The 22,380-nt window shown below is 39.5% G+C and overlaps 5 protein-coding genes and 1 pseudogene across 7 annotated transcripts; 5 read left to right on the top strand and 1 right to left on the bottom strand.

Annotated features, from left to right (window-relative positions):
• Positions 1-751: 751 nt before the first annotated feature.
• On the top strand, positions 752-1,745 carry LOC137710202 (mitochondrial outer membrane protein porin of 36 kDa-like; annotated as a pseudogene).
• A 101-nt stretch (positions 1,746-1,846) lies between these two features.
• On the bottom strand, positions 1,847-5,201 carry LOC137710662 (hypersensitive-induced response protein-like protein 1). 3 transcript variants are annotated; one of them, XM_068449749.1, is made up of 6 exons: positions 5,026-5,201; positions 3,255-3,455; positions 2,940-3,060; positions 2,727-2,818; positions 2,544-2,640; positions 1,847-2,433 (listed from the first exon to the last, which is right to left on the bottom strand). In XM_068449749.1, exons 2-6 carry the CDS (start codon positions 3,441-3,443, stop codon positions 2,078-2,080), a joined length of 855 nt encoding a protein of 284 aa, XP_068305850.1. In that variant the 5' UTR covers positions 3,444-3,455; positions 5,026-5,201; the 3' UTR covers positions 1,847-2,077. The 3 variants fall into 3 exon arrangements, with proteins under 3 accessions (XP_068305850.1, XP_068305851.1, XP_068305849.1); XM_068449750.1 differs by having other exon boundaries at positions 3,255-3,448; XM_068449748.1 differs by lacking the exon at positions 5,026-5,201 and adding an exon at positions 4,591-5,007.
• A 1,199-nt stretch (positions 5,202-6,400) lies between these two features.
• Positions 6,401-7,418, top strand: LOC137711527 (uncharacterized). Its single transcript, XM_068450769.1, has 2 exons — positions 6,401-6,700; positions 6,857-7,418. The coding sequence occupies exons 1-2, from the start codon at positions 6,539-6,541 to the stop codon at positions 7,298-7,300; spliced, it is 606 nt and encodes a 201-aa protein (XP_068306870.1). The 5' UTR covers positions 6,401-6,538; the 3' UTR covers positions 7,301-7,418.
• Positions 7,419-7,972: 554 nt separating this feature from the next.
• On the top strand, positions 7,973-9,877 carry LOC137710201 (uncharacterized). Its single transcript, XM_068449145.1, has one exon. It carries the CDS (start codon positions 7,973-7,975, stop codon positions 9,875-9,877), a length of 1,905 nt encoding a protein of 634 aa, XP_068305246.1.
• Positions 9,878-11,846: 1,969 nt separating this feature from the next.
• On the top strand, positions 11,847-13,673 carry LOC137710200 (uncharacterized). The gene has a single exon (XM_068449143.1). The coding sequence runs from the start codon at positions 11,847-11,849 to the stop codon at positions 13,671-13,673; it is 1,827 nt and encodes a 608-aa protein (XP_068305244.1).
• Positions 13,674-14,516: 843 nt separating this feature from the next.
• LOC137710199 (uncharacterized) lies at positions 14,517-16,289 on the top strand. The gene has a single exon (XM_068449142.1). It carries the CDS (start codon positions 14,517-14,519, stop codon positions 16,287-16,289), a length of 1,773 nt encoding a protein of 590 aa, XP_068305243.1.
• The last annotated feature ends 6,091 nt before the right edge of the window (positions 16,290-22,380 follow it).

Genomic DNA, 22,380 nt, shown 5'->3' with positions numbered 1-22,380 from the left:
AAAAAAGGGCTATGGGGCCCACAGCGTAGCGCACTTAACACAAGTGAAACAAGGGCTACGTGGCCCATTTATATCTGTTGGATTCATAATGATAAAATATAATTTCTTAATTTTTTAAAATAAATTTTTAATATCAATTGTCCGGGAAATTTAGTTACTAGATAAAAATGCACTTGGACAATTACTATTCATTATGCCTATTGCCCTAAGGGGTGGAACTGCAATAACGACGTTAATGAATTTCCACTCAAATATACCAAATTGGTTTAGAGCCAATGTGGCTCAGCCCAAACGGTCCAGTGAGTCGCCTAAGTTTTAACGATTTTCTAAGGCTAGTTTATTATATTCAATGTCAAATTTTGTAGTTCAAGTGGTTATGAGCGTTTTTCTTACACCTAGAATCTTATAAACGAAACCGTAATGAGCTTGGTTTCAACTATTCTCCACCTCTTCCTTGCCTCTTTTGAAGTCCAACATCTTTGAATCATCAGAATTTCCACCCTTGTACGATCATAGTACTCTTATGTATTAATTTGTCACCAATGAGGAAACTTCCTCACTAAATTCACGTGCAAACGACAACGGCAAAGTCTTATCATATTACGTGGGATCGGCTGTATGAATCCTAAAATGTCCCTCTGCTCGGGTTTACACTAAATCCACATGCATCCCACATTATACAAGAACACATATTTGAACCCATTAATCCAGATATAAATAACCTTGATCTCAATTGCTTCAACGACAAGCAATGAGTAACTACGACATTGGCGAGTATGCCAGAGGTTAAATTTACTCTGCAGTCTGCACCTCCAGTTCTTCCTTCTTCTCTTTGTCTCCTCTTTTCCTTTCCATCAATCCTTAACATTTTCTTGTAATCTTGATCAGGTCTTCTCTGCAAGGACTATGTTCATGAACCGCTGATTCGGTTTGATTCGAAATAATTCAACTGGATTAGTGATATCTCATACAAAGGTTAATCTGTCTAATGATCTATGATTTGCTTCTTCACAACATTACTTTTCTGTCAAGTATGCTGCAACTCTTTTTTTTTCGTGACGGTTTGATGGTTTCTGTGACTGTTGCAGTTGATCTGGTTGCTCCTGGACACGGCACCCTATTCAGTTTTTTCATATACCAGATTGTGGCAGGGTAAGAACTTCCTGTTATTTTCCATCGGGAATTGTTATAAGCGCTCTGAAATGAAATAGTCATTATGCAGTGTTCATTGTGGCTAACAGGTGGAACTGCAATGCGAAAATGGTTTTGCTACGGTTGCTGGAGGAATCGGGCTGATACGAAATCCCTTTAAGAGATGCTCCAGTTGCAAACTTTTCTACCGTGACAGGAGGCAGTTCTCTGATTTCCATTGGAACCGACCCTGCCTTCGACATATATGCAGGAACATTAGACAAGTTCAATGCCGGTTCCAGATTCAATAGCGACTTTGTTTCTGCTTCCTTGTCCATGTGAGCAATCCCCTGAGCAACACAGCCCTCGGAGCAGAGTTGAAGCATAGCTTCTCAATCAATGATACCGCCCTGGCCATTGGCGCCCAACACGCATTCTTGCCGTCTACAGTGGCGAAGGCTCGAGTTAGCACACACGGCAATGTTGGCGTTCTTATACGGCAATGGTTACGGCAGAAGGTGTTTCTGTCTATATCTGGAGAAGTGGATTTTATAGGCGTAAAGAGAAGTCCAAACTTTGGACTCTCTTTTGTGTTAGGCTCTAAAATAACCTAATTTGTAAGCAAATTTTGCCGGTGTTGCAAATTCAAATTACGATATGAAAATGAGTAAAAAATGTGACACATTTTTGTGAAGAAATTCATGCACTCGACAAATAAAAACGCTTTTAAGTCTGTCTGAAAAAGGCAAAACTGTACAAGATTCATGTTTACACGAATAATTATCTCATTGTATAAGATCATTCTACGCTCACTACGTATATGCTCACATATACAGTATGAAACAACTAAACCACGAAAAGAAAACTATAAACAAATAAAGCACGTCGTAATGACCCAAAAGAAGTTCCTGCAGATGAGCGATAAAAAGCTTGTAGATGAACCCGACTACTGATGAGAACCCTGAAGAAGTCCATCACGAATCTGAGAAGCTACATCCCGTACAGCACCAGGTCCATGGGGAATAAACACGGCTGAGGATTTAGAGGCAGCGCCGATTTCCTTCATGGTGTCAAAATACTGAGTGACAAGGACCATGTCCATGACATCCTTTGCAGTCGTCCCTGGAACATTGACGGAGAACCCCAGCACACTGTCTCTCAAACCATCTACAATTGCTTGACGCTGGCGAGCTATACCCAGCCCAGAGAGATACTTTGACTCAGCCTCACCCTCAGCTCGTTTAATCTGCAATATCTTCTCAGCCTCTGCCTTCTCATTAGTTGCCACTCTCATTCTTGCAGCTGAAAAATATAGAAAAGATGGTAAAACAATTGAAACCAAACAGATCACATGTGCAGAACAATAAAATACATTAAAGGAACTGCATAACCATCGAGAATAAGACTCATACCAGCATTGATTTCATTCATTGCCCGTTTCACATGCTCATCTGGTTCTATGTCAACAATGAGCGTTTGCACAATCTCATAACCGTATGCAGACATGGCCTGCAACGCACGAAAAGCAACTTGGTTAAAAGTCGAGTTGTATTTAGACACCACAGTATTATATGAATTTTGCTTTGCAGCATTACTTTTTCGAGCTCATCTTCCACAGCTTTTGCAATTTCATTCTTCTGCTCAAAAGCAGCATCCAGATTCAGCTTTGGAACACTAGCTCTAATCACTGCGAGAAGGGAAAAGGCAAACTCAATCAAATACAAACACTTCTGATTAAAAAACACTAAAATACGTGTATCAAAAAGTCCATTATCTCTAATTTATTAAGAGGGATATTTAGTTTATACCATCGAAGACATAGGCCTGGATTTGAGACCTTGTGTTGGTGAGTTTGTAGAAAGCATCATCTGCTTTGTTTGCTAGAGCACGATATTGAATAGATGCAACGACGTTAACAAATACGTTGTCCTGAAAAGTATATAAAACAATCATTCAAGTTTCACATATAAAGAAGTTGAATATAAGACATGCAATGAAATTGCAAATTCAGTTTCTTATCTGAAAACTTTGGAGAGTGTAAGCGTCCAATATTCAATTAAAAGAAATACAGAGGGCACAAGTTCTATGGATTAAGTCGTCTCCACTTATGAAAGTTGACACACCTTTGTCTTGGTCTCACAACGCACGTCCAATTGCTGCAAACGAAGAGAGAGATGACCAGCAAGCTGATGCCCAAGAAACCAAGGCAGGCAATGACATCCTGGCTCAAGAACATCCACAAACTTTCCAAATCTTTCCCTTATAGCTACCGTGGATTGATCAACTTGAACACAACAGAATAGATTACCCATGTTCTCTACGACCTCCAAGAAAGATATACGTATACGAAGGTCATGTACATATATCAAAACTAAAGTTTAAAACATGGAGATTGATAGGTAGCCTTTTCTTGGTTAATAAAATAACCAAAAAAAGCTACTTCATATTATAAGCAAGTTTTTCTTCATGATGGTTATTCAAGTCTTTTGAAATTTCCATACTTCACGATACCTAATTGAACCAGCAGCAAACGTACATATGACAAATCTTTAAAACTATACAGACCACGAGTTCAAGACCCAGAGTTCATACTAAGAACCCGCCAACTCCAAATTTCAATTGATCTAAGACAATAATACAAGTGCTAATCTCTGTGTGAGCGAGCTACGACAGAGAGATTCAGAATTCATATGTCAAGCAAAGGAGATAAAACAGAATCAAGGCATGATTGCAACATGGACATAATTCAAGTTGATCTTTAATAACACTATCCTAAATTCCAACTAGATTATTAAAAAAAAAGGTTTTTAAGAAGCAAAACACATCTAAAAATACCGAGAACAAGAACACAGACACTCCCAAAACTATTTGTCACCTTTCTAGAGAGAGAGAGAGAGAGAGAGAGAGAGAGAGAGAGAGAGAGAGAGAGAGAGAGAGAGACTTACAGTTAGTATAACAGAAGAGGAGGACAAGAGAGGCAGGGAAGAAGGAAGAAAGATAGGAATGAATTGACCCAAACAAGGTAAGATATATAAAGATTCTGACAATATAGACTTGTAAATCTCTTCAAAAAGACCGCAGTCCAAAACCTTAGACGCAGTAAAGAAATACCAACAACAACAAAGCCTTTTCCGACTAAGTGGGGTCGGTACACAGTAAAGAAAACTTAAAAAGTCAATGAGTTAGATACCGATAATTCGGCACCAGGTATATAACTAAGAACACTTAATACCATGAGCTGTAACAACAACTTTACACAATTAAATCCCAAACAAAACAAAAATTAACATTTAAAAATTGCAAATCCCTGCATAAAACAAACTAGTTGACTGCAAAACAAGCCTCAAAAACATCGTAAAAGGTGTTTCAATAGAAAGCATCGGCAGCAGTACATAGTAGTCATCAAGATACAACCAGACTTATTATACAAAATCAAAGAATAAGAACAGACACACATACATCAAATGAATACAATTCCTCCCCCACAACATTCATCGCCACAGCTACCAGCTAACACTTTTGCCTTTTTAACCATGAAAACGACATTTGGGGTTCTGCTGCATTTGTTTCTTCACCATATTTTTTCGAGAAAGCGATATTTTAAACCACGAAGAGGGATATTCAAACTCAGCACAACGGGTGGACGCACCAACTAGCCTAACCCACATTTTCCATTTTCATTGGCTTCACATATACATGCAAAAAATCGAAAACCCTTGTTGCAATTCAATAAAAAAACAAAATTTCGGGGAAAAAAACAGAACTTTCCCGGGAAAATGTGGAGAGATTGTAAAAAGCGAGTAATATCGATACGAATTGCTTAACTTAACGAAAATTGAAAATTAACCCGTCATCCAAAATTGAGAATTGCAGAGAAAGAGATGCGAAGGGTACCTTCTTTGCAAATTTTAGCAAATTGCAGCTGACCCTTGAATGCTTAAAGACGAAGAAAGATAAGAACTGCGGTATTTAAAATTGAATAAAAAACGGGGAAAGTGATAAGCTTTGAAGCAATTTTTGCGGATATGTTATCAGCTACAAAAGGGCCAATCAGCAAATTTTAAAGTTTTTGTTTGTGCTGACTGTCTGATCGCTCGTTTCAATTTCTGATACAATTGTTTCGACGATTATATTGCCACGTAAACTTTGTTATTACAGTTCACAAATTGCCACGTAGCTTCCAACTAGATCGCCAATCCACAAGTGGGCCAGGAAAGTCTACGTTCTCATTGGTCCTGGTGAATCGTCTTTTCTTTTCTTAATGCCGAAGAATTCTTTTATGTTACGTAACATTTAATGCTATGAACATTTGATAGTCTAGATTAGTTTGAAGTATTGCTTCTATTGTGGTTATGGTTCCGTGAATTCAAGTTATTCAATGTTTGTCTCTTTTTATGCTACGTAGTACTGATGTAGAATTCTTTTACGCTAAAATTTTCTATTTTATTCAAGAACATAAAAAGGTTACACACAAAATAAGTAAAAAAGATTTGAAGTCATTTCAGGAGGGCTAGCGTCAAAGTGAAAATTAAGCATTCATGTGACCCTCCTTATCTGAATTAGAGACTCCCCACCCCATTTCCGGCTTTCCCTTCCCCCTCAGAACTCATCTAACTACTGACAAAAAGGCACTTTATATTGGTTTCTAGTCACTATTATACTCTTTGTCCCTTTCTTTTTGAAACAAAAAATATTACACACATTAAGGGGTGGATTGGCAGGATAAGCCTCACAATGAGTTAGTAATAATATGGTTCAATTCGTCTTTGGTGATAATCGAATCTAAGGTCTCTCATTTATAAGTGAAGAAAAATACCACTAAACAGTATTACTAAAAGAGTTGTTCCCAAAATAAAAGAGTAGATGTCACTTAGTACTATAGTCAAGTAGTATTCTTTTTAATTTGTAAGTGAAAATTTTTAAGTTCGATTCTCGTCAAATACGACTATAACCAAATTATTTGTGGCTAGCCCATTATAGATTTAACTCACTTGTCCACCCTTTAGTATAAATAATATCAATGTATTAATACAGATGAGTACAATATTCCTTGAAAGCAACATAAAATTTTCCAAAAGTGGGTTTTAATTGTTTCGGCCTAGTGTTGGGCTTTTAGTATCAAGAGTTTGATTCAAAAAATAGGCTGGAGTTTTGGTTCAGCCCAATTTTTCCCATCTAATTTGGAAAAAAAGCATTTCTTGTAATTAATTGGAATTTGGAAAGATAAAGCTATCACCTTTCATCAATTTGATTGGCAGGGACACAGTGACGTTCGATAACCAGACACAAAAATCTCCCTTCTTCTCTCTCTCTCTCTCTCTATCTCTCTCTCTCTCTCTCTCTCTCTCTCTAACATCCCACGTGGCAAGCCACACACGGAGAGCCAGAGCTTCGATACACATCATCAATGGCGGTCAGTACTGCGGCATCTTCAGCTACCTGCAATCTCAACCACACCAGCAACTTCCTCCCCACCAAACCCCACTTCAGTTTCATTTCTGGTTCATCCCGCAACTTCCCCGCCAAATCGAGGCCCTCAGCAATCGTTTCCATGGCGCCCCAAAAGAAGGTAATTACGTCCACTCTTTATCTGTAACTTCTGTTTGGCTACCAAGAAAGTATATTATATTTATACAAACTTACGAATACCCTTTTGATTTTTGGTTAATTAACATATACCCTTTTGTTTGTTTGCTGAGAAGATGTGAATTTTGTAAATTTCCAGGTGAACAAGCTCGACGGCGGCTGGGAGAAGAAGTGGTACGGAGCGGGAATTTTCTACGAAGGGGCGGAGGAAGTGGAAGTCGATGTCTTCAAGAAGCTGGAGAAGCGGAAGGTCCTCAGCAACGTCGAGAAGGCGGGGCTTTTGTCCAAGGCGGAGCAGCTCGGGGTGACCCTGTCGTCGATTGAGAAATTGGGGCTGTTTTCGAAGGCGGAGGAACTCGGGCTGCTCAGCCTGCTCGAGAAGGTGGCTGGATTCTCCCCAGCCGCCTTGGCCTCGGCATCGCTGCCCATATTGGTGGCGGCTGTGGTGGCGGTCGTGGTTATACCGGATGACTCGACGGCCCTGGTGGCGGTGCAGGCTGTGGTGGCGGGCGTGCTTGGGGCTGGCGCTGCTGGATTGTTAGTTGGGTCAGTTGTCTTGGATGGCTTGCAAGAAGCTGATTAAGTTTTTCACTTTTTTTTAATTGTTTTTGTTTTTCAAATTTTCTCCTTTTGTAGGATAAAATTGAGAATTATGTCTGTGATATACTGAATTAGAGAATGAATCAATAACTGTTCTGAAATTGTTTGTTTCGCGTCGAGGAAAATTAATAACTCGTCACATGAAAGATTCAACGCACAAAATTATTAACGAAACTAGTAATGTAATGAGCAACACCACCATGAAACACGAACGAGAAACACAAGCCCAAAATGACAAATCTAGCACAAGTTACGAACTTCTTGTCAAAAAGATCAAAAAAAAAAAAAAAAAAAAAACCAGGTATGAAATTGAAAAGGTTTGGATAGGAAATGACACAAGTTAAGTAGGATTCAGATTCTTTAAAATTCCCAGTTTATGAGAAATTTTAGTAAATCAATTAAGTTTTTTTAGGAAACGATTAATGTCCAACAGAAGAAAAAGAGGAAAGGATTAATGACATATTTAATTATCTTTTACACATAAGTAGTTCATAAAAAATAAGATATTGAAATCAAATGGATGATACGCAGAGATATACATCCAAGGAAATTGCTTGGACCACAAGTAACAAAAATCTTCGGCGCCCACTTTAAAAAGGCAATATCAAGATTTCTTCTTCTCTTCATCCACAATATCCATTTCAATTTTGATTCCATGAAAACTGGGCAAGTGCAGCTCCTTTCTGTTCTGAAAGCATGCCAAAGCTATGTGAGCAATCTCTCACAACTCACAAAATCCGCGGCTGCTCGGACGCCTCTCGTCGGTCCTCCGGAGCTCAAACTACCGGTAACATCACAACTGTGGCTGCCACAACCCCAATTAGCACACCAACCCACCCCAAGCCCCTCCGCAAAGGAGGTCCGGTACTCCTTCGGTAACCCCTGCCACAATCTCTATTTCCACGTGGTAGGCAACGAACCTGAGAACCATGAGTATCTGAACCAACTGCTCCCGGTGGCCTGGTCCCACAATCCCCTAACCACCCTTAAGCTCATCGGTAACCTGCTAGACAACCACCACCTAACTGGAAAAGGCTACAACGAATTGTTTTACACGGCAGCGTTTTGGCTCTACCAAAACCACCCCAAAACCCTAGCGCACAACGTGGTGCCGATCGTCGGCTCTTTGGGGGCTTTTGAAAACATTCTTGAGGTTCTTTACGGCATTGTAGATGTCAAAGCCAAAAGCAAGAGGACATGGAGGGAACACGATTGCTATTTTGAGTACATAAACTTGATACAGGAGAAGGCAGGCGAAATGGGGACTAAAAGATGTATCGCGATGGCTAGAAATGCTGTCGACATGTATGAGCGTGACCCCAATTATCAATTGTTACACGAGAGGGTTTCGGATGTTTACGCTGAGTGCTTGAAATGTGATATCCAAAATTTGAAGGAATATGAGAAGCAGAAGCTGGATAATGACAATGATCCTAAGGACTCCAAGGTGTTGGAGTTAACCTCTGCAGCGAAATGGTGCCCTTCGGTTGATTCTTTCTTTGATCGCACCACTTTGATATGTGAGAGCATTGCAAAGAAGGTGTTCCCGCGAGAGGAATTCGTAGAAGGTGTTAGTGTTGAGGAGGAGGCAGATTATGTGTCCAGAGTCCGAGAGAGGCTGATGAGTGAAGTTTTGGAGCCCTTGAGGACAGCCATAGCGAAAGGCTATAAAGATAATACTCGAAGATGGCGAAGGTTAACCCCGAAGAGCAAGTTCGTGCAGACGGACTTTTCAAATGATTTTAATCCAATAGTGTCAAGGTCAGCAATTGTCAAGTATTTGGAGGATGTCAAAGCTGGAGGCGAGTCGAAGATTGAAGCAGGTGCCATGCTTCCAGATGAGATCATAAGCAGTGTGCACGACCACAATTATGGGCAACTGGCTGAGCATCAGTGGAAGGCAATGGTAGAGGAGATCTTTTTAAAAGAGGGGAAGTGGAAAAGCTGCTTGGCTGTGTGTGACGTCTCCGGAAGGATGTGTGGTAACCCCATGAATGTGTCATTGGGTTTGGGACTGTTGGTGTCTGAACTGGGTGAAGAGCCATGGAAAGGAAAGGTCTTTACTTTTAGTCGAAACCCTCAACTACTTACCATACAAGGGGATGATCTTAAGTCCAGGTGCACGTTCATGAGGATGATAGACAACCAGGACTGGGATGGCGAAACTGATTTTCAGAAGGTGTTTGATTTGATTCTGAAAGTGGCTCTGAAAGAGAATTTGAAGCCAGAACAAATGATCAAGAGGGTGTATGTGTTCACCAGCGACCAAGATTTTGATGATGCTTCGGTAGGTAGCTGGAACACAGATTATGAGGCAATACAAAGAAAGTACAGGGAGAAAGGGTACGGAGATGTGGTGCCACGCATAGTGTTTTGGGATCTGAACGATGACGAGTACCCTATGGCTCTTCCTGCAGAACAAGGGGTGGCCACATTGGCGGGCTACTCCAAGAAATTTTTCAAGTTCTTCTTGGACAATGATGGGGATATTGGGCCTGACCATGTCGTGGAAGCAGCCATCTCTGGCGAACGGTACCAAAATCTGGCTGTAGTGGACTAATCTTTGAAAGGAATTATTGCTCTTGTTTTCGAATTAGGGTTTGGTAACTCTTTTTGAGTGTTATTGGATCCACTCTTTGTTTTTTCATTTTTCGTTCATTTGTCCTTTGGGATTTTATGAAAAGAAAGCTTCACTTGGCTTGTTTAATGGTTTTGGTAATAGCATTTTATCTGGTTTAATTACTGAAAATTTGTGATTACTAATTGTGCAGGATTGCAGATATGTGTAGATATATGCATAGATATGAACAAAATGATTGTAAGTCGTTACATCGCGTGCAGTTTTAAACAAGCTGGACACCAGTTTTTGCTTGAACTTATGTCCAAGAGGTACTGGGAACTATGTATTGCTTCGATACTGACTTGAACGTATGCAACAAGGCTCGGAAGTTTTCAGTTAAACATCTTTTTATTTTTCGTTTCTTGCTTGAGAAAGTTGGCTTCTTGTTGATTTATATTTCAAATCTAGATGAGTTGTAAAGTAGAACAATCATTTTTCAGTGTAACACTGGTGCAGCCAAAAAAAATGCCAAGACAGTAGTGAAAAGTATGAAGGGTTTCTCCACAGGAGTTAGAAAAAAGTATGAAGACAAAACGCTTGGAAACAAAATAGAAGAAGAAAGCATAGTGAGTGAAGATAAGAAATTTATGTATCCAAAAACACGGTCGCGTGATGTTATTATGTACGAAAAATCAAAATAAGAGCGATCAATGTCTAATGTTATAGCGCACGGTCACTGTCTAATGTTATAGAGCTCAAATTTGCAAGAACTATATATAACATCTCCAATCATGCTCTCTATTTTATGAGTTACCTAGAAAAATACAATCCCCCTATGTTGGTCTTCTAGTCATAGGACAATTTGCCCAATTTGAGTCACAAAAACTCCTTAATCTTAATTCACTTTTGGAGGAAAGTAACAGCCCTTGTCCTGGACTATTTCTCAAATATTAAAGAATCCGAAGTGCAGCATCCTAAGTGTAGTTTTCGTGGTTGATGCATGAATTGGCTTAGAATATTGACATCATATGTGATGTATGGTCTAGTAATTGTGAGGTAATTATTGAGAATTTCGCCATGATCACTGTTGGTAAGTTTCAAAATTTGCTCCATGGGAAAATCAACGGGGTTTAGACCCGGCCTCATTTGGTGGGTAAGATGGGATGAGTTTTTTCAGTTAAACTGGACTTGTAATCCAGCCAATATTTGGTGAGAAAAATTGTAACATGGACTGGATTGACTACAAATCCGAAATAAGGAAAATATAATGGGTTATGTAACCCAACCACACACATGAGTTATGTAACCCGTCCTTGCCAATCCAATTTTATCCCTAAGACTCAATCTCATCCAGCCCACCAAACGGGCATCATGCATCGTCCAAGATATCAAGAGTGTATTTTCTTTGAGAAATCATAATGCCGCTCTTGATGGAGATTTTTTATGGAATGATTAAAATGATTGACGGTGGACAAACTCAGAAACCACTTCTATCGATTTCAAATCTCTAAAATCAAAATAAATAATTTTGTCAATCTCAGAAACTATTTTAACTAAAAAGTCATTCCATTAATCACCATGTCATCCACATTATAGCAGTAAAAGAGTCACCACGTACCCTCGTAAATAAACAGTAATCTGAGAGAGATTGCTTGTAGCCAAACTTTTTCTTTTAAATTATTCGAAACGAAAAAAACACTACTTTTTCTTTTTGAATTATTCGAAACCAAAAAATCATTTGAATAATGATGATATCCATCCTCATTGAAGTGATTGAATTTTTTTTTCAACAGGAAGATGTTCAGGGATTTTGTCCCAAAAAAGAAGATTTTGAAATTAGATGGGAATTGCTTGGACTCCAAGTAACAAAATCATTGGTGCATAAATAAATGCAGAGATAAATATAAGAAAAGGCTCTCATCAAGATATCTGTATATTCAGTCCCCACTATTCACTTCAATTTGGTGCTATGACGACAGGGCAAGTGCAACTCATCTCCGTTCTCAAAGCATGCCCAAACTTTGCCGCCGCCGGTGGCAGCATTTCTCCATGCAAAAGTACTACGACTCTTGTTGGTCCTCCAGAGCTCAAACTGCCAACTTCACCACCACTGCCGCCGCGACTTCATTCAGAATACCAACCGGCTTGGGCTCGCACCCCCTCAGCGGCCAAGAGCCGCTTCCGCTCCTTCGGTAACCCCTTCCTTGATATCTTTTTCCATGCCGTAGGAGACACCCCCACCATTCGTAAGTATCTGAAGCAACTGCTTCCATTCGCCTGGTCCCTGAATCCCCTAACCACCCTCAAGGTCATTTGTTCTCTACAAAGGAGCTGTTTCACTGCCAGATTGTTTCACACCGCGGCATTCTGGCTCCACCAGAACCACCCCAAAACCCTAGCAGAAAACGTGGCGGCTTTTGCTGAACCAGGAAAGTTTGAAGAACTTCTCGAGGTTCTGTACCGGAATGTAGATGTAAATGGCGAGGGGATGAGGAGAATGGTGAGGGCTCATGAGTACGAATACCATCTGGAATTGATACAGGAAAAAGTAGACTGCGGCGGGCGTATTAGTAGTAATAAGAGAAAAGAGATGATGGACATGGCCAGAAAGGCTGTTGAGATGTACGAGCGCGACCCGAATTATCAGTTATTACACGAGCGGGTTTCGGATCTTTATGCTGAGTGCTTGACGTCTGATATTCAAAATTTGAAAGAATATGAGAAGGAAAAGATGGCTGATGTCGTGGAGTTGAGGTTGACCACGGCGGCAAGGTGGTGCCCTTCCGTTGATTCCTACTACGATCGAGCCACTTTGCTCTGCGAGAGCATTGCGAGGAAAGTTTTCCTCCGGGAGAAAGGCTCACAAGGAGTTGGTGTTGAGGAGGAGGCTGATTATGGGTTCAGAGTCCGAGAGCAGTTGATGACTGAGGTTTTGGAGCCCTTGAGGACGTTCATGAAGCAATGCCTCTATGATGATGATTTTCCAAGAGAGAGGAGGTCCTATGCGGTTAAGAAGTACTGGATGGATGTCAAAGCCAGCAACTCCAAGATTGAGGGAAGCGCTATGCGTCTCGATGAGATCATATGCCATACAAATAACCGCAACTTCGAGCAACTGGCTGACCCTCAGTGGAAGGCCATGGTGGAGGAGATCTATTTAGAGCAGGGCAAGTTGAAGAACTGCTTGGCTGTGTGTGACGTCTCAGGAAGGATGTGTGGGCACCCCATGAATGTGTCCTTAGGTTTGGGACTATTGGTGTCTGAACTGAGTGAGGAGCCATGGAAAGGAAAGGTCTTCACTTTTAGTCGAAACCCTCAGCTACTTACGATACAAGGCGACGATCTTAAGTCCAAGTGCGTGTTTATGAGGAGGATGGACAATCAAGACTGGCACGGTGACGTTGATTTTCAGAAGGTGTTTGATTTGATTCTCGAGGTGGCTTCGAATGAGAATTTGAAGCCAGAGCAAATGATCAGAAGGCTGTATGTCTTCACCTGTTGTCAAGATTTTGATGATGCTTCGGCGAATAATTGGAAGACTGATTACAAGGCAATACAGAGAAAGTTTAAAGAGAAAGGGTACGGGGATGTGGTGCCACAGATAGTGTACTGGGATATGAATGACGACGATCTTATCCCGTGGGTGCGCTATGCAGAACAAGGGGTGTCTAGGATGAGTGGCGACTGCAATGAATTTGTCCAGTTCCTTTTGGACAACGGGGTTTTTGGTCCCGACCATGTCATGGAAGCAGCCTTCTCTGGCAAACAATTTCAAAGCTTGGCTGTAGTCGATTGATTGTTTGTGTTGTTTTTTATTAGTGCAATTTATCATCTCTTTTGTTTTTCTTTTGCTTGGGGAAGTTGTCTTCTCGTTGATTTATTTCTAGTATCGGTGTTAATTATAAAGAACTAAACGATTCGTTTGAGTTCTTTTAGGTTGTTCTCATTACATATAAACAGATCAAATTTTTTCGTGCCATACAAGTTTTGTTTCAACGAGAATTGGGATGTTTCGCGGTATCATTCTTTTTCGGTACAGACATTGTTGAATTCATGAAAGCCGGAAGGCAGCGGAAAGCCCCTTGTTTTTCTTGGGTTTAGAGGAGGAAACAGCTGCATACTTGTGTTTAGAGTTCAGTTGTATACAACATTTAATTAATCACCTAATTAGTGTTAATATGTATCAATCAATGTGACACTAATTAACCACTTTCCATAATCTAAATCCGTAACTAAATAAAAGAAAATGCTATAATTCGTTGACCAATTGTGCCCTGATTTGGAGGATAATAGAACAAATCCAAGATTAAATATCAAAAAAAAAAAAAAAAAAAAAAAAAAAGGAGGAAAAAAAGGGATATAGAAGTTAAATAGCCGAGATGCAGAGTTTGATATGTGTTTGAACTCCGACGATTACTTGCACGCCAAGTAACAAATTTATTGGTGATCAAGTAATGTATTGGTATTATCTTAAATAACAGTCACATTTGTTCTCTCAGCCAAATTGACTGAAAGGAAGGAAAAAAAAAAAAAAAAATCAGACCACAAATTTGATTCAATGAAAACGGGGCAAGTGCAACTCATCTCTGTCCTCAAAGCATGTCTAGGCTCTGTGCGCAATGTCTCACATCTCACAAGAATGGTGGTTGCTCCGACACCTCTTGTCGGTCCTCCGGAGATCGTCAAACTACCGGTAAGCTCACAACCGCCTCTGCCACAACTCCATATAGCACAAAAAGCCGCTTCCAACGCCGCGGTGGCCAAGAAACCGGTCTCATTTGGTAACCCCTGCCTTGATCTCTATTTCCATGTGAAACCATACAGCTATGGGACAGCCTTTAAGCATCTGAACCGGTTGCTCCCGCTCGCTTGGTCCCATGATCCCCTGACCACCCTGAAGCTCATCTGTAACCTAGTAGAAGGAGGTTACGACTCCTCTGGAAAAGGTGAAGATGAGTTGTTTTACACGGCGGCGTTTTGGCTGTACCAAAACCACCCCAAAACCCTAGCATGCAACGTTGCGCCAATTGCCGATTCGTTTGGGAATTTTGAACACATTTTAGAGATGTTGCTCGGGATTGTAGACGGCGAAGATGAAAATGCCAAGAGGAGGAGGTTGAATAGGGGGAGCAGCTATGAAATCAAATTCGAGGACTTGGTTCAGAAAAAAATAGGCAAAAGAAAGAGTGAGCAGATTGCCAAGGCCAAGAAGGTGATTGAGATGTACAAGCGTGACCCCAACTTCCAGTTGTTGCACGAGCAGGTTTCGGATCTTTACGCTGAGCACTTGAAGTCTGATATTCAGAATTTGAAGATATACGAGCAGCAGCAGTTGGACAATGCTTATGATCCTACACAGTGGGAGTTGGAGTTAACCCCGGCTGCAAGGTGGTGCCCTTCTGTTGATTGCTTCTTCGATCGCGCCACTTTACTCTGCGAAAGCATTGCGAGGAAGGTTTTCCCGCGAGAGGAATGCACACAAGATGTTTCTGACCGGGAGGAGGAGGCTGATTACGCGTCCAGAGTCCAAGAGCGGCTGATGGATGAGGTTTTGACGCCGTTGAGGAAGTTCATGAACTCAGGCTATGATTTTCCAGCAGAGAGAAGGTCTGATGTGGTTAAAGAGTATATGAACGATGTCAATGATGCTGGCGAGTCTGAGATTGAGGCAGATGCTATGTTTCCACATGAGATCATACGCTATGTGAACTACCGCAATTTTGCGGAACTGGTTGACCCTCAGTGGAAGGCAATGGTGGAGCAAATATATGTAAAGCAGGGCAAGTTGAAGAACTGCTTGGCTGTGTGTGACGTCTCAGGAAGGATGGTTGGGCGCCCCATGAATGTGTCATTGGGTTTGGGACTTTTAGTGTCTGAACTCAGTGAAGAGCCATGGAAAGGAAAGGTCTTCACTTTTAGTCGAAACCCTCAGCTACTTTCGATACAAGGCGATGATCTTAAGTCCAAGTGCAGGTTTATGAGGAGGATGGACAATCAGGACTGGCACGGTGACACTAATTTTCTAAAGGTGTTTGATTTGATTCTGGAAGCGGCAGTGAATGCGAACTTGAAGCCAGATCAAATGATCAAGAAGTTGTATGTGTTCACTAGTGACCAAGACTTTGATGATGCTTGCGGCCATAGCTGGAGGACTGACTATGAGGCTATACAGAGAAAGTTTAAGGAGAAAGGGTACGGGGATGTGGTGCCACACATAGTGTTTTGGGATCTAACCGGTGACGAGTATGTCCCTGTGGCGTGGTGTACACAACATGGGGTGACCGCTATGAGAGGGTACTCCAAGGATTTTGTCGAGTGCTTCTTGGACAATGACGGTGATGTTGGCCCCGACCAGGTCATGGAAGCTGTCATCTCCGATGAACAATTTCAAAATCTGGTTGTTGTGGACTGATATTTACATGATTCATTGTTCTCGTGTTTTGGTAATGGTTTAGGTAGTTCTGTTATTTGAGGTTTATTCGATTCACCACCCGTTTGTCTATTGGATTTCCGTTTTGTGTTTGAGATTTCATGGAAAAAAAAAAAAAAACTTGAATCGAATTATTTTATGACATGAATTGCATGTGGTCTGGTTTTCTGCACGTCTCTTAATTCACTAGTTGTGAAGGATATGAATAATCAGCAAGACAATATCTATAGTATGAAAATTTCATATATACGAAACTCCAGCAGAAAAAGAAGTGATTTCAACAGTGGTAGAAATGTATTGAGCCATTTGCATGACGGCGTGGATTCAAATCGAGTCGGTGGCTAATCTAACATCTAACCCAACAAAATCTATCGTTTGACAAAAAAAAATGTTTGTGTTTTTTAAATTGCCGAAAATGATTAATAATTAATTTGGTAATTAGAGGGTTTTGGTGATGATATTATCAGCAAGAAAAATTGCTAATGAGTTCGAAATTTATTTGGTTACGGACCCAAAAATAAGATTTTGAAATTTAATCCTAGGACTTTCGCTGTTTGATCAAATTACTTGGTGCCCAACCCAAGTAAGCAGCTTCTGCACTAAAATAACATGCCCTCCTCAGTCTGTCAAGTTCAGTAATCAAATTCTCCAACAAATTCGTTGGAACTCTGTTAATTTTTTAGGGTTTGATTTTGATTTTCCTTCAAGTGATCTTCAGACCCCATTGAGATTTATTCGAAGCGGCTCGCCCTAAGAGATACTACAGAAATTTGATTCCACTTAAGACACATCAACCAGTAGAACCTCTCAAGGTGATAACGATTCAAATTGTTGACAACTAGCCAAGGTGTGTGCCTATATACGCCCGTGACGCCGTTGTGGACGAGCAACGAGCTGAGGTAGTATTTGTTGAGAGTATGAATCTTACATTAGGAAAATCAGGGATCTTGCATGTGTTTATAAGTAATTGGGTTATTTCTCATATTATCAATTGATTTTATGATGGAACCTCAACTTTCTTGATGGTATCAGAGCATGTTATCTTATGTGTGAAACCCAACGATCACACGTGCTCCACGTCATCCGACTTGTGTTATCCACTGTCGTGTGAAACCCAATGATCACACGTGCTCCACGTCACCCGACTTGTGTTATCCACTGTCTAGAACTAATCCAAGGATCAATTCCTTATCTACTAATAATCATATTCTGAATTTCCCAATTCTGGAAAACCTTTGCTTTCTTAAGTAGAATTTAACAAGTCCATCCAAATTTCCCCAGCAAAGTTCATGTGATTTTTGTGTTATGGAGCTTTCAGTGCTGGACTGGTGTGGCCATATCATTCTATGTTGTTGCCCGGTAGCTTAGGTTTCCTTTCTGAGCCACTTGAATACCTGATCATGCAAAAGTGTGGCTATAATTTCTCTGAGATAAATTAGGTGCCTATTAGGGTTTCACAATTGGGTGTGGTCCTAGCAGTTCACTATTTTTTTTATTTTAATAAACGATATTATCTACACTAGGGTGGTAGACTTAGCCTCACAATGGGCTAGCATTCATGTGGTTCAAATTCACCTTTGGCGAGAATCGAACTTAAAACCGCTCACTTACAAATGAAGAGGAATACTATTAAACCGTAGTACTAAGTGGTAGTAGTCCACTATTTAATTACTCCCATGCATTGCTATTGCCAGTACATCTAGGGCTTCCCTTGTTGGACTTGAAAAATGCATAATAGGCAAACTTTTTAGATTCAAAATAAATAGAACTATTTAATTTTCTTTAATAAAAACCTCGATGGTATATGGGGATATCTTTTTAAAATGGAAAAAAAAAGCACTTAATCTGAGGACACAAACCTTACCTCTTAAAAATGAAAGATGGAAGTTTTTTTTTTTTTTTTTTTAATAAAAACACAGGTTAAATAACATTTCATCTTTATATATGCTCTTGCTTTTGGTGCAAGGCATAAGTATCTTCCACAAGTGTATATTTTCCATATGCCAATTTTCAGTAGATGATGATAGGAATCAGATTTGAGTGAGGTTTTGCTTTTTGAATGGAAGTTACGACACATTCATTGTCTCAACATCACCATGAAGGGGTATAATCATCTGATTATTCTTAATTTTCATAGAATATATGTAGGTTTTCCTGGGTAGCGTTTCGTCAAGGAGAACATTAGTATATGCTAATCTTAATGACCTAACTAACTTAAGAATATTTTCGGCCTTTAAAAAGTTGTGGCTCATAATTATAACCAGGAATCCTGCGTTGTTTAGAGATTGAAATGTGGATAATTGTGGAATATGATTACGATTAATTCGTAAGCAGACAGTGTAATGGGATATGACTAATCTTACGTTCTATGCGGAAGAACGCTTGCAATATGCATGTACTATGTAGCTTTGCACACAGATAACTTGGAATTTATCAGCTGTATGTTATGGAGTTGTATTGCTAAAAAAATTTATTTGCCTAAACCGAGTAAAACGGCGTTCTAAAATTCATACAGATGACCCCATTTAGTGGTTGGATAAAGCTTAGTTGTTGTAAAGCTTATCTATTTCGACGACTTCAACTACTTAGTATGAAAGGGACAAAAAAATTTCGGGAGCATTAACCTGCTGGTGTGGATCAAATCTCTGTTTCATATATGCCACAGAAAGTTAGATTTGCTATAATCTCCTTTTGTATTGCAAAATCCAAATCAACCAGAGTATTGTAAAGCAATGGAAAAGAGAGAAAGCATTTGAAAATTAAAGAATAACACAAAAATTCCTATCTCACAAAGATTGCTAAACCTAAAAGTAGACGTTAAGATTTCCTGCATATACTTCCAGTTATCTAGTATTTCTAATCACCTTCTAAACAAGAAGCATAGAAACCCCAGTTAAAAAATTAATATCAGCAGCGACGATATCCAAAGTTTTGCGTCAGCTGTTTAAGGTCCCAAATGTTGCATGAAAAGAGAATGCAGTAGCCACAAACATTGGCCAAGAAAAACTCTTCCAGCTAGAACCACAAATTCTGCAGTGGTTTTTAAGCAAATGCCTTGTTTCATCTGAAGTTTTGTTAGGGCTTCTCTTCGACTTTCACCCGAGTGCACAGCAATAGACACGTGTACAATCAAGATGATGCCACCTGGCATCATATCAAGTTGCCCTAGCCAATAGAGACTGACCTAAATGGTGGGAATAATGCGAAATGGGTTCTGAGGGTGAGGTGAAAGAACTACTACAAGTAGCAACCAATAAGGCAGCAGACAGTTGTGGTGGTTTTAGTTTGCCCTTAAATAGAAGGGTTGAATGAAATACCAAAAATGCACATCGTATAGATGTCGGCCAACATGACAAGGTCGAGAAGAAATTCTGCATATTCCTTATGTTCTCCATTGAACATGTTCGATGAACATGTTCTTGTTCTTTGCTTTGATTTTGAAACAACAAGAAACTGAAAACTACTCCAATCCACATAAGTTGGAGCTGCCACTTCTGATCTAGTTCAAACTTTTTTTTTTTGCATAGTTGGTCAATTAATAGACGTGGATTAGATTAATTGGCCGAAACAGTATATCCGCTCTCTTGCATCTGAGCTTAAATTTCTCATCCCGTATATAAGAGTAGTTTAGAGTAAGTTGAGGTTGTTGAGCCATCAAAGGGATTGCTTAGTGGACTTGCATTAGAATTGCTCATATGCTTGGAGAAAGCAGAAGAACCAAATCACTTTCCACTTGTTGCAATTCTAAATGAGAACCCAGAATTGGGTTCCTAAAGTAGAACTGGATTAAGAATCTAAGATTGGGGATTAGATCTTTTACAGTGTGGATATATGGGCTTTAGCTCATTTTGGAAAACTCCCAAAACGCAAAACAAATTATGGGCTCATGTAACAAGTGTATAACAAATTATTGGGCTAAAGAATCACCCATTTTTAGAAATTTTTGCTACGAAATAAATACCATTTTGTCGTCTTTGATGTACATTTATTTATGTCTCTCGATTCTTTTTTCACTTATTCAATTCCAAGTCTATTGTTAAGCAACGGTTTAAATAAACGATACTAAAGGATAGAAGAATCGGACACTAAATCTTGAAATTGTCTAGTAAATATTGAGACAGTCACCAACAGGAAGGGAACCTAGAAACCACTTTGATTGGTAAGTGAAAAAAAAAATTAATAACATGTTTACTTACTTAAAATAATACTGAAATTTTAATTCCAATTTTCGTATTAAAACTTCTCTTATTCCTGATTTCACGTATTTATAATCAAATTACAAAAATATATAACTCTCACATTGCAGTCTTCAATCTCCTCTATTCTTCCATCTCATATTCCTGACTTAACTTTCTCGATTCGCGAATCCCTCCATACAAATTACAAGGTTAAATTAAGGGAATATTTTCATTTGACTGTGCAAATAAGATAAGTATATTTGGGCACGTCACTGGAGTTTTGGCATATATGGCTAGCCGAGGACCTGAGGTTCATGCTGACACGAGGCTGAGATAGTGAGACCAAGCAAATATAAAATCTGTACGGAGAGACATGACTGGCCCCACCTTACGTAGACGTGGCCCAATGGTGGCCCGCCATGTTCAATCGCGAGCCGCCCCGGTGGTTGAAGTGGCAATGAGTGGTCAGGGTCATAGAGACTCGGTTTCTGAGTCATCTGTTCGGACTCGCTCCTTCATGAATCCTGATGGCGACTGGTTCGACTCGATGCCTTTGTTTCTGTCTTCTCCCTCGTTTTCATCTTCCATTACCAGCACATTTACCATTATGCCCTCCCCTACACGTTCCACGCTCTCTTTTCCATCATTTTCTTGTGGAATATGTTTACAATATTTAGAATGTTGTTTGCACGTCTTGCTAAACAAAATAAAACAAAACTTTGTCCATATGATATGAACTGGTCTCCCTCCCCTATGATAGCTTGCTGTGATTTTTTTGAGATACATGCACATTTTTCTTTTACGATAATGTTAAGGAGATTATTTATTTAAATTATATTTTGTAAATTATTAAACTTGATTGTTGATGATTGAATTATTACTTAAGTCTTGATTAATGTACTTATTTATTATTGATGATATATCACATGATTGCAAATTTAATTTAAAAGGTTGGTCTACCTAGAATTATTCTTTTCTTTTATAAAGAATACGGTGCTTGCGGAAAACCTATTGGAAAAATCTTCGAGCGAAAGAACTAGAGTACCACAACCGTACAACCATTAAGCTACGTCAAAGCTCAAAACGTAACGAATTTCAGGCCAATATTCTTCATGGCACGTCTTGGATTTGATTTTTGACGTTGGTGAATCAAACAATGGTGGCTAGGGGGAGACTAAAATACCTTTGTGAGTCTTTCCAACCCTCAAAATGTTAGATTGGTGTGGTGAACCCACCAGTTTGTCCCTTTTTTTTTTCTATTAAAAAAATCCTTATAAGCTACTTATCCAGTGATAGTGAATTAGATAAACGAATCATATATGATACGAACAATTTTTTTTACGTGTCATTGACTCATCCATTACAAATCATAATGTGTCACAACTTAATATTAAACTAACTACAAATATAATATCGTCTTTGCATTTGTATGAGTCAAACTTTACCTCTGTTCTAACAAAGTGAAAACTACTGACGCTGGACCAAATAGTCATGTGCCTTTAGCACGAATTATTAATTTCTAACATTTTGATTTTATTTATGGGTTTCACAAGGTATTTTAACCCCATGGAATATTAGACAAATCAAATCATATACAACAAAACACAATAACTAGAGCCTTATTTTGTAATTTTAAAAGATTCTAAGACCAAGTACTTAGAACTGAAATCAAAAGAAAATATGAAAAGAGATGATTTTAGGGTTATGCATATATTGTTACGGAGAGATTTTTCAACGTGTTTGAAATACTTGTCAGTACGTAATATGTTATTATATAATTACATAATGACATATGACGTACTATAATATATTCCGGTAGGATTACAAAATAAGTACACCATTGATGCTTTAGAACGAAGGGCAGCATTGTAATCAAACCCCCGTCTTTGTCCTCT

Source organism: Pyrus communis, chromosome 12 (genome assembly GCF_963583255.1).
Source record: "Pyrus communis chromosome 12, drPyrComm1.1, whole genome shotgun sequence".
NCBI classification, from domain to species: Eukaryota; Viridiplantae; Streptophyta; class Magnoliopsida; order Rosales; family Rosaceae; genus Pyrus; species Pyrus communis.
The sequence above is the reverse complement of the archived record's forward strand: the minus strand, read 5'-3'. Positions and strand labels throughout refer to the sequence as shown.

Bases quoted from the DNA above. Each gene is read 5' to 3' on its own strand.
- LOC137710662 (XM_068449748.1), bottom strand. From the start codon at position 4,626: ATGAATGTTGTGGGGGAGGAATTGTATTCATTTGAT. The intron at 3,456-4,590 runs GTATGTGTGTCT...TCTTTCTTGGAG, and splicing joins AGGAATTGTATTCATTTGAT to GTCGTAGAGAACATGGGTAA. The intron at 2,434-2,543 runs GTATGAGTCTTA...TATATTTTTCAG, and splicing joins AATGAATGAAATCAATGCTG to CTGCAAGAATGAGAGTGGCA.
- LOC137711527 (XM_068450769.1), top strand. From the start codon at position 6,539: ATGGCGGTCAGTACTGCGGCATCTTCAGCTACCTGCAATCTCAACCAC. The intron at 6,701-6,856 runs GTAATTACGTCC...GTAAATTTCCAG, and splicing joins CCATGGCGCCCCAAAAGAAG to GTGAACAAGCTCGACGGCGG.
- LOC137710201 (XM_068449145.1), top strand. From the start codon at position 7,973: ATGAAAACTGGGCAAGTGCAGCTCCTTTCTGTTCTGAAAGCATGCCAA.
- LOC137710200 (XM_068449143.1), top strand. From the start codon at position 11,847: ATGACGACAGGGCAAGTGCAACTCATCTCCGTTCTCAAAGCATGCCCA.
- LOC137710199 (XM_068449142.1), top strand. From the start codon at position 14,517: ATGGTGGTTGCTCCGACACCTCTTGTCGGTCCTCCGGAGATCGTCAAA.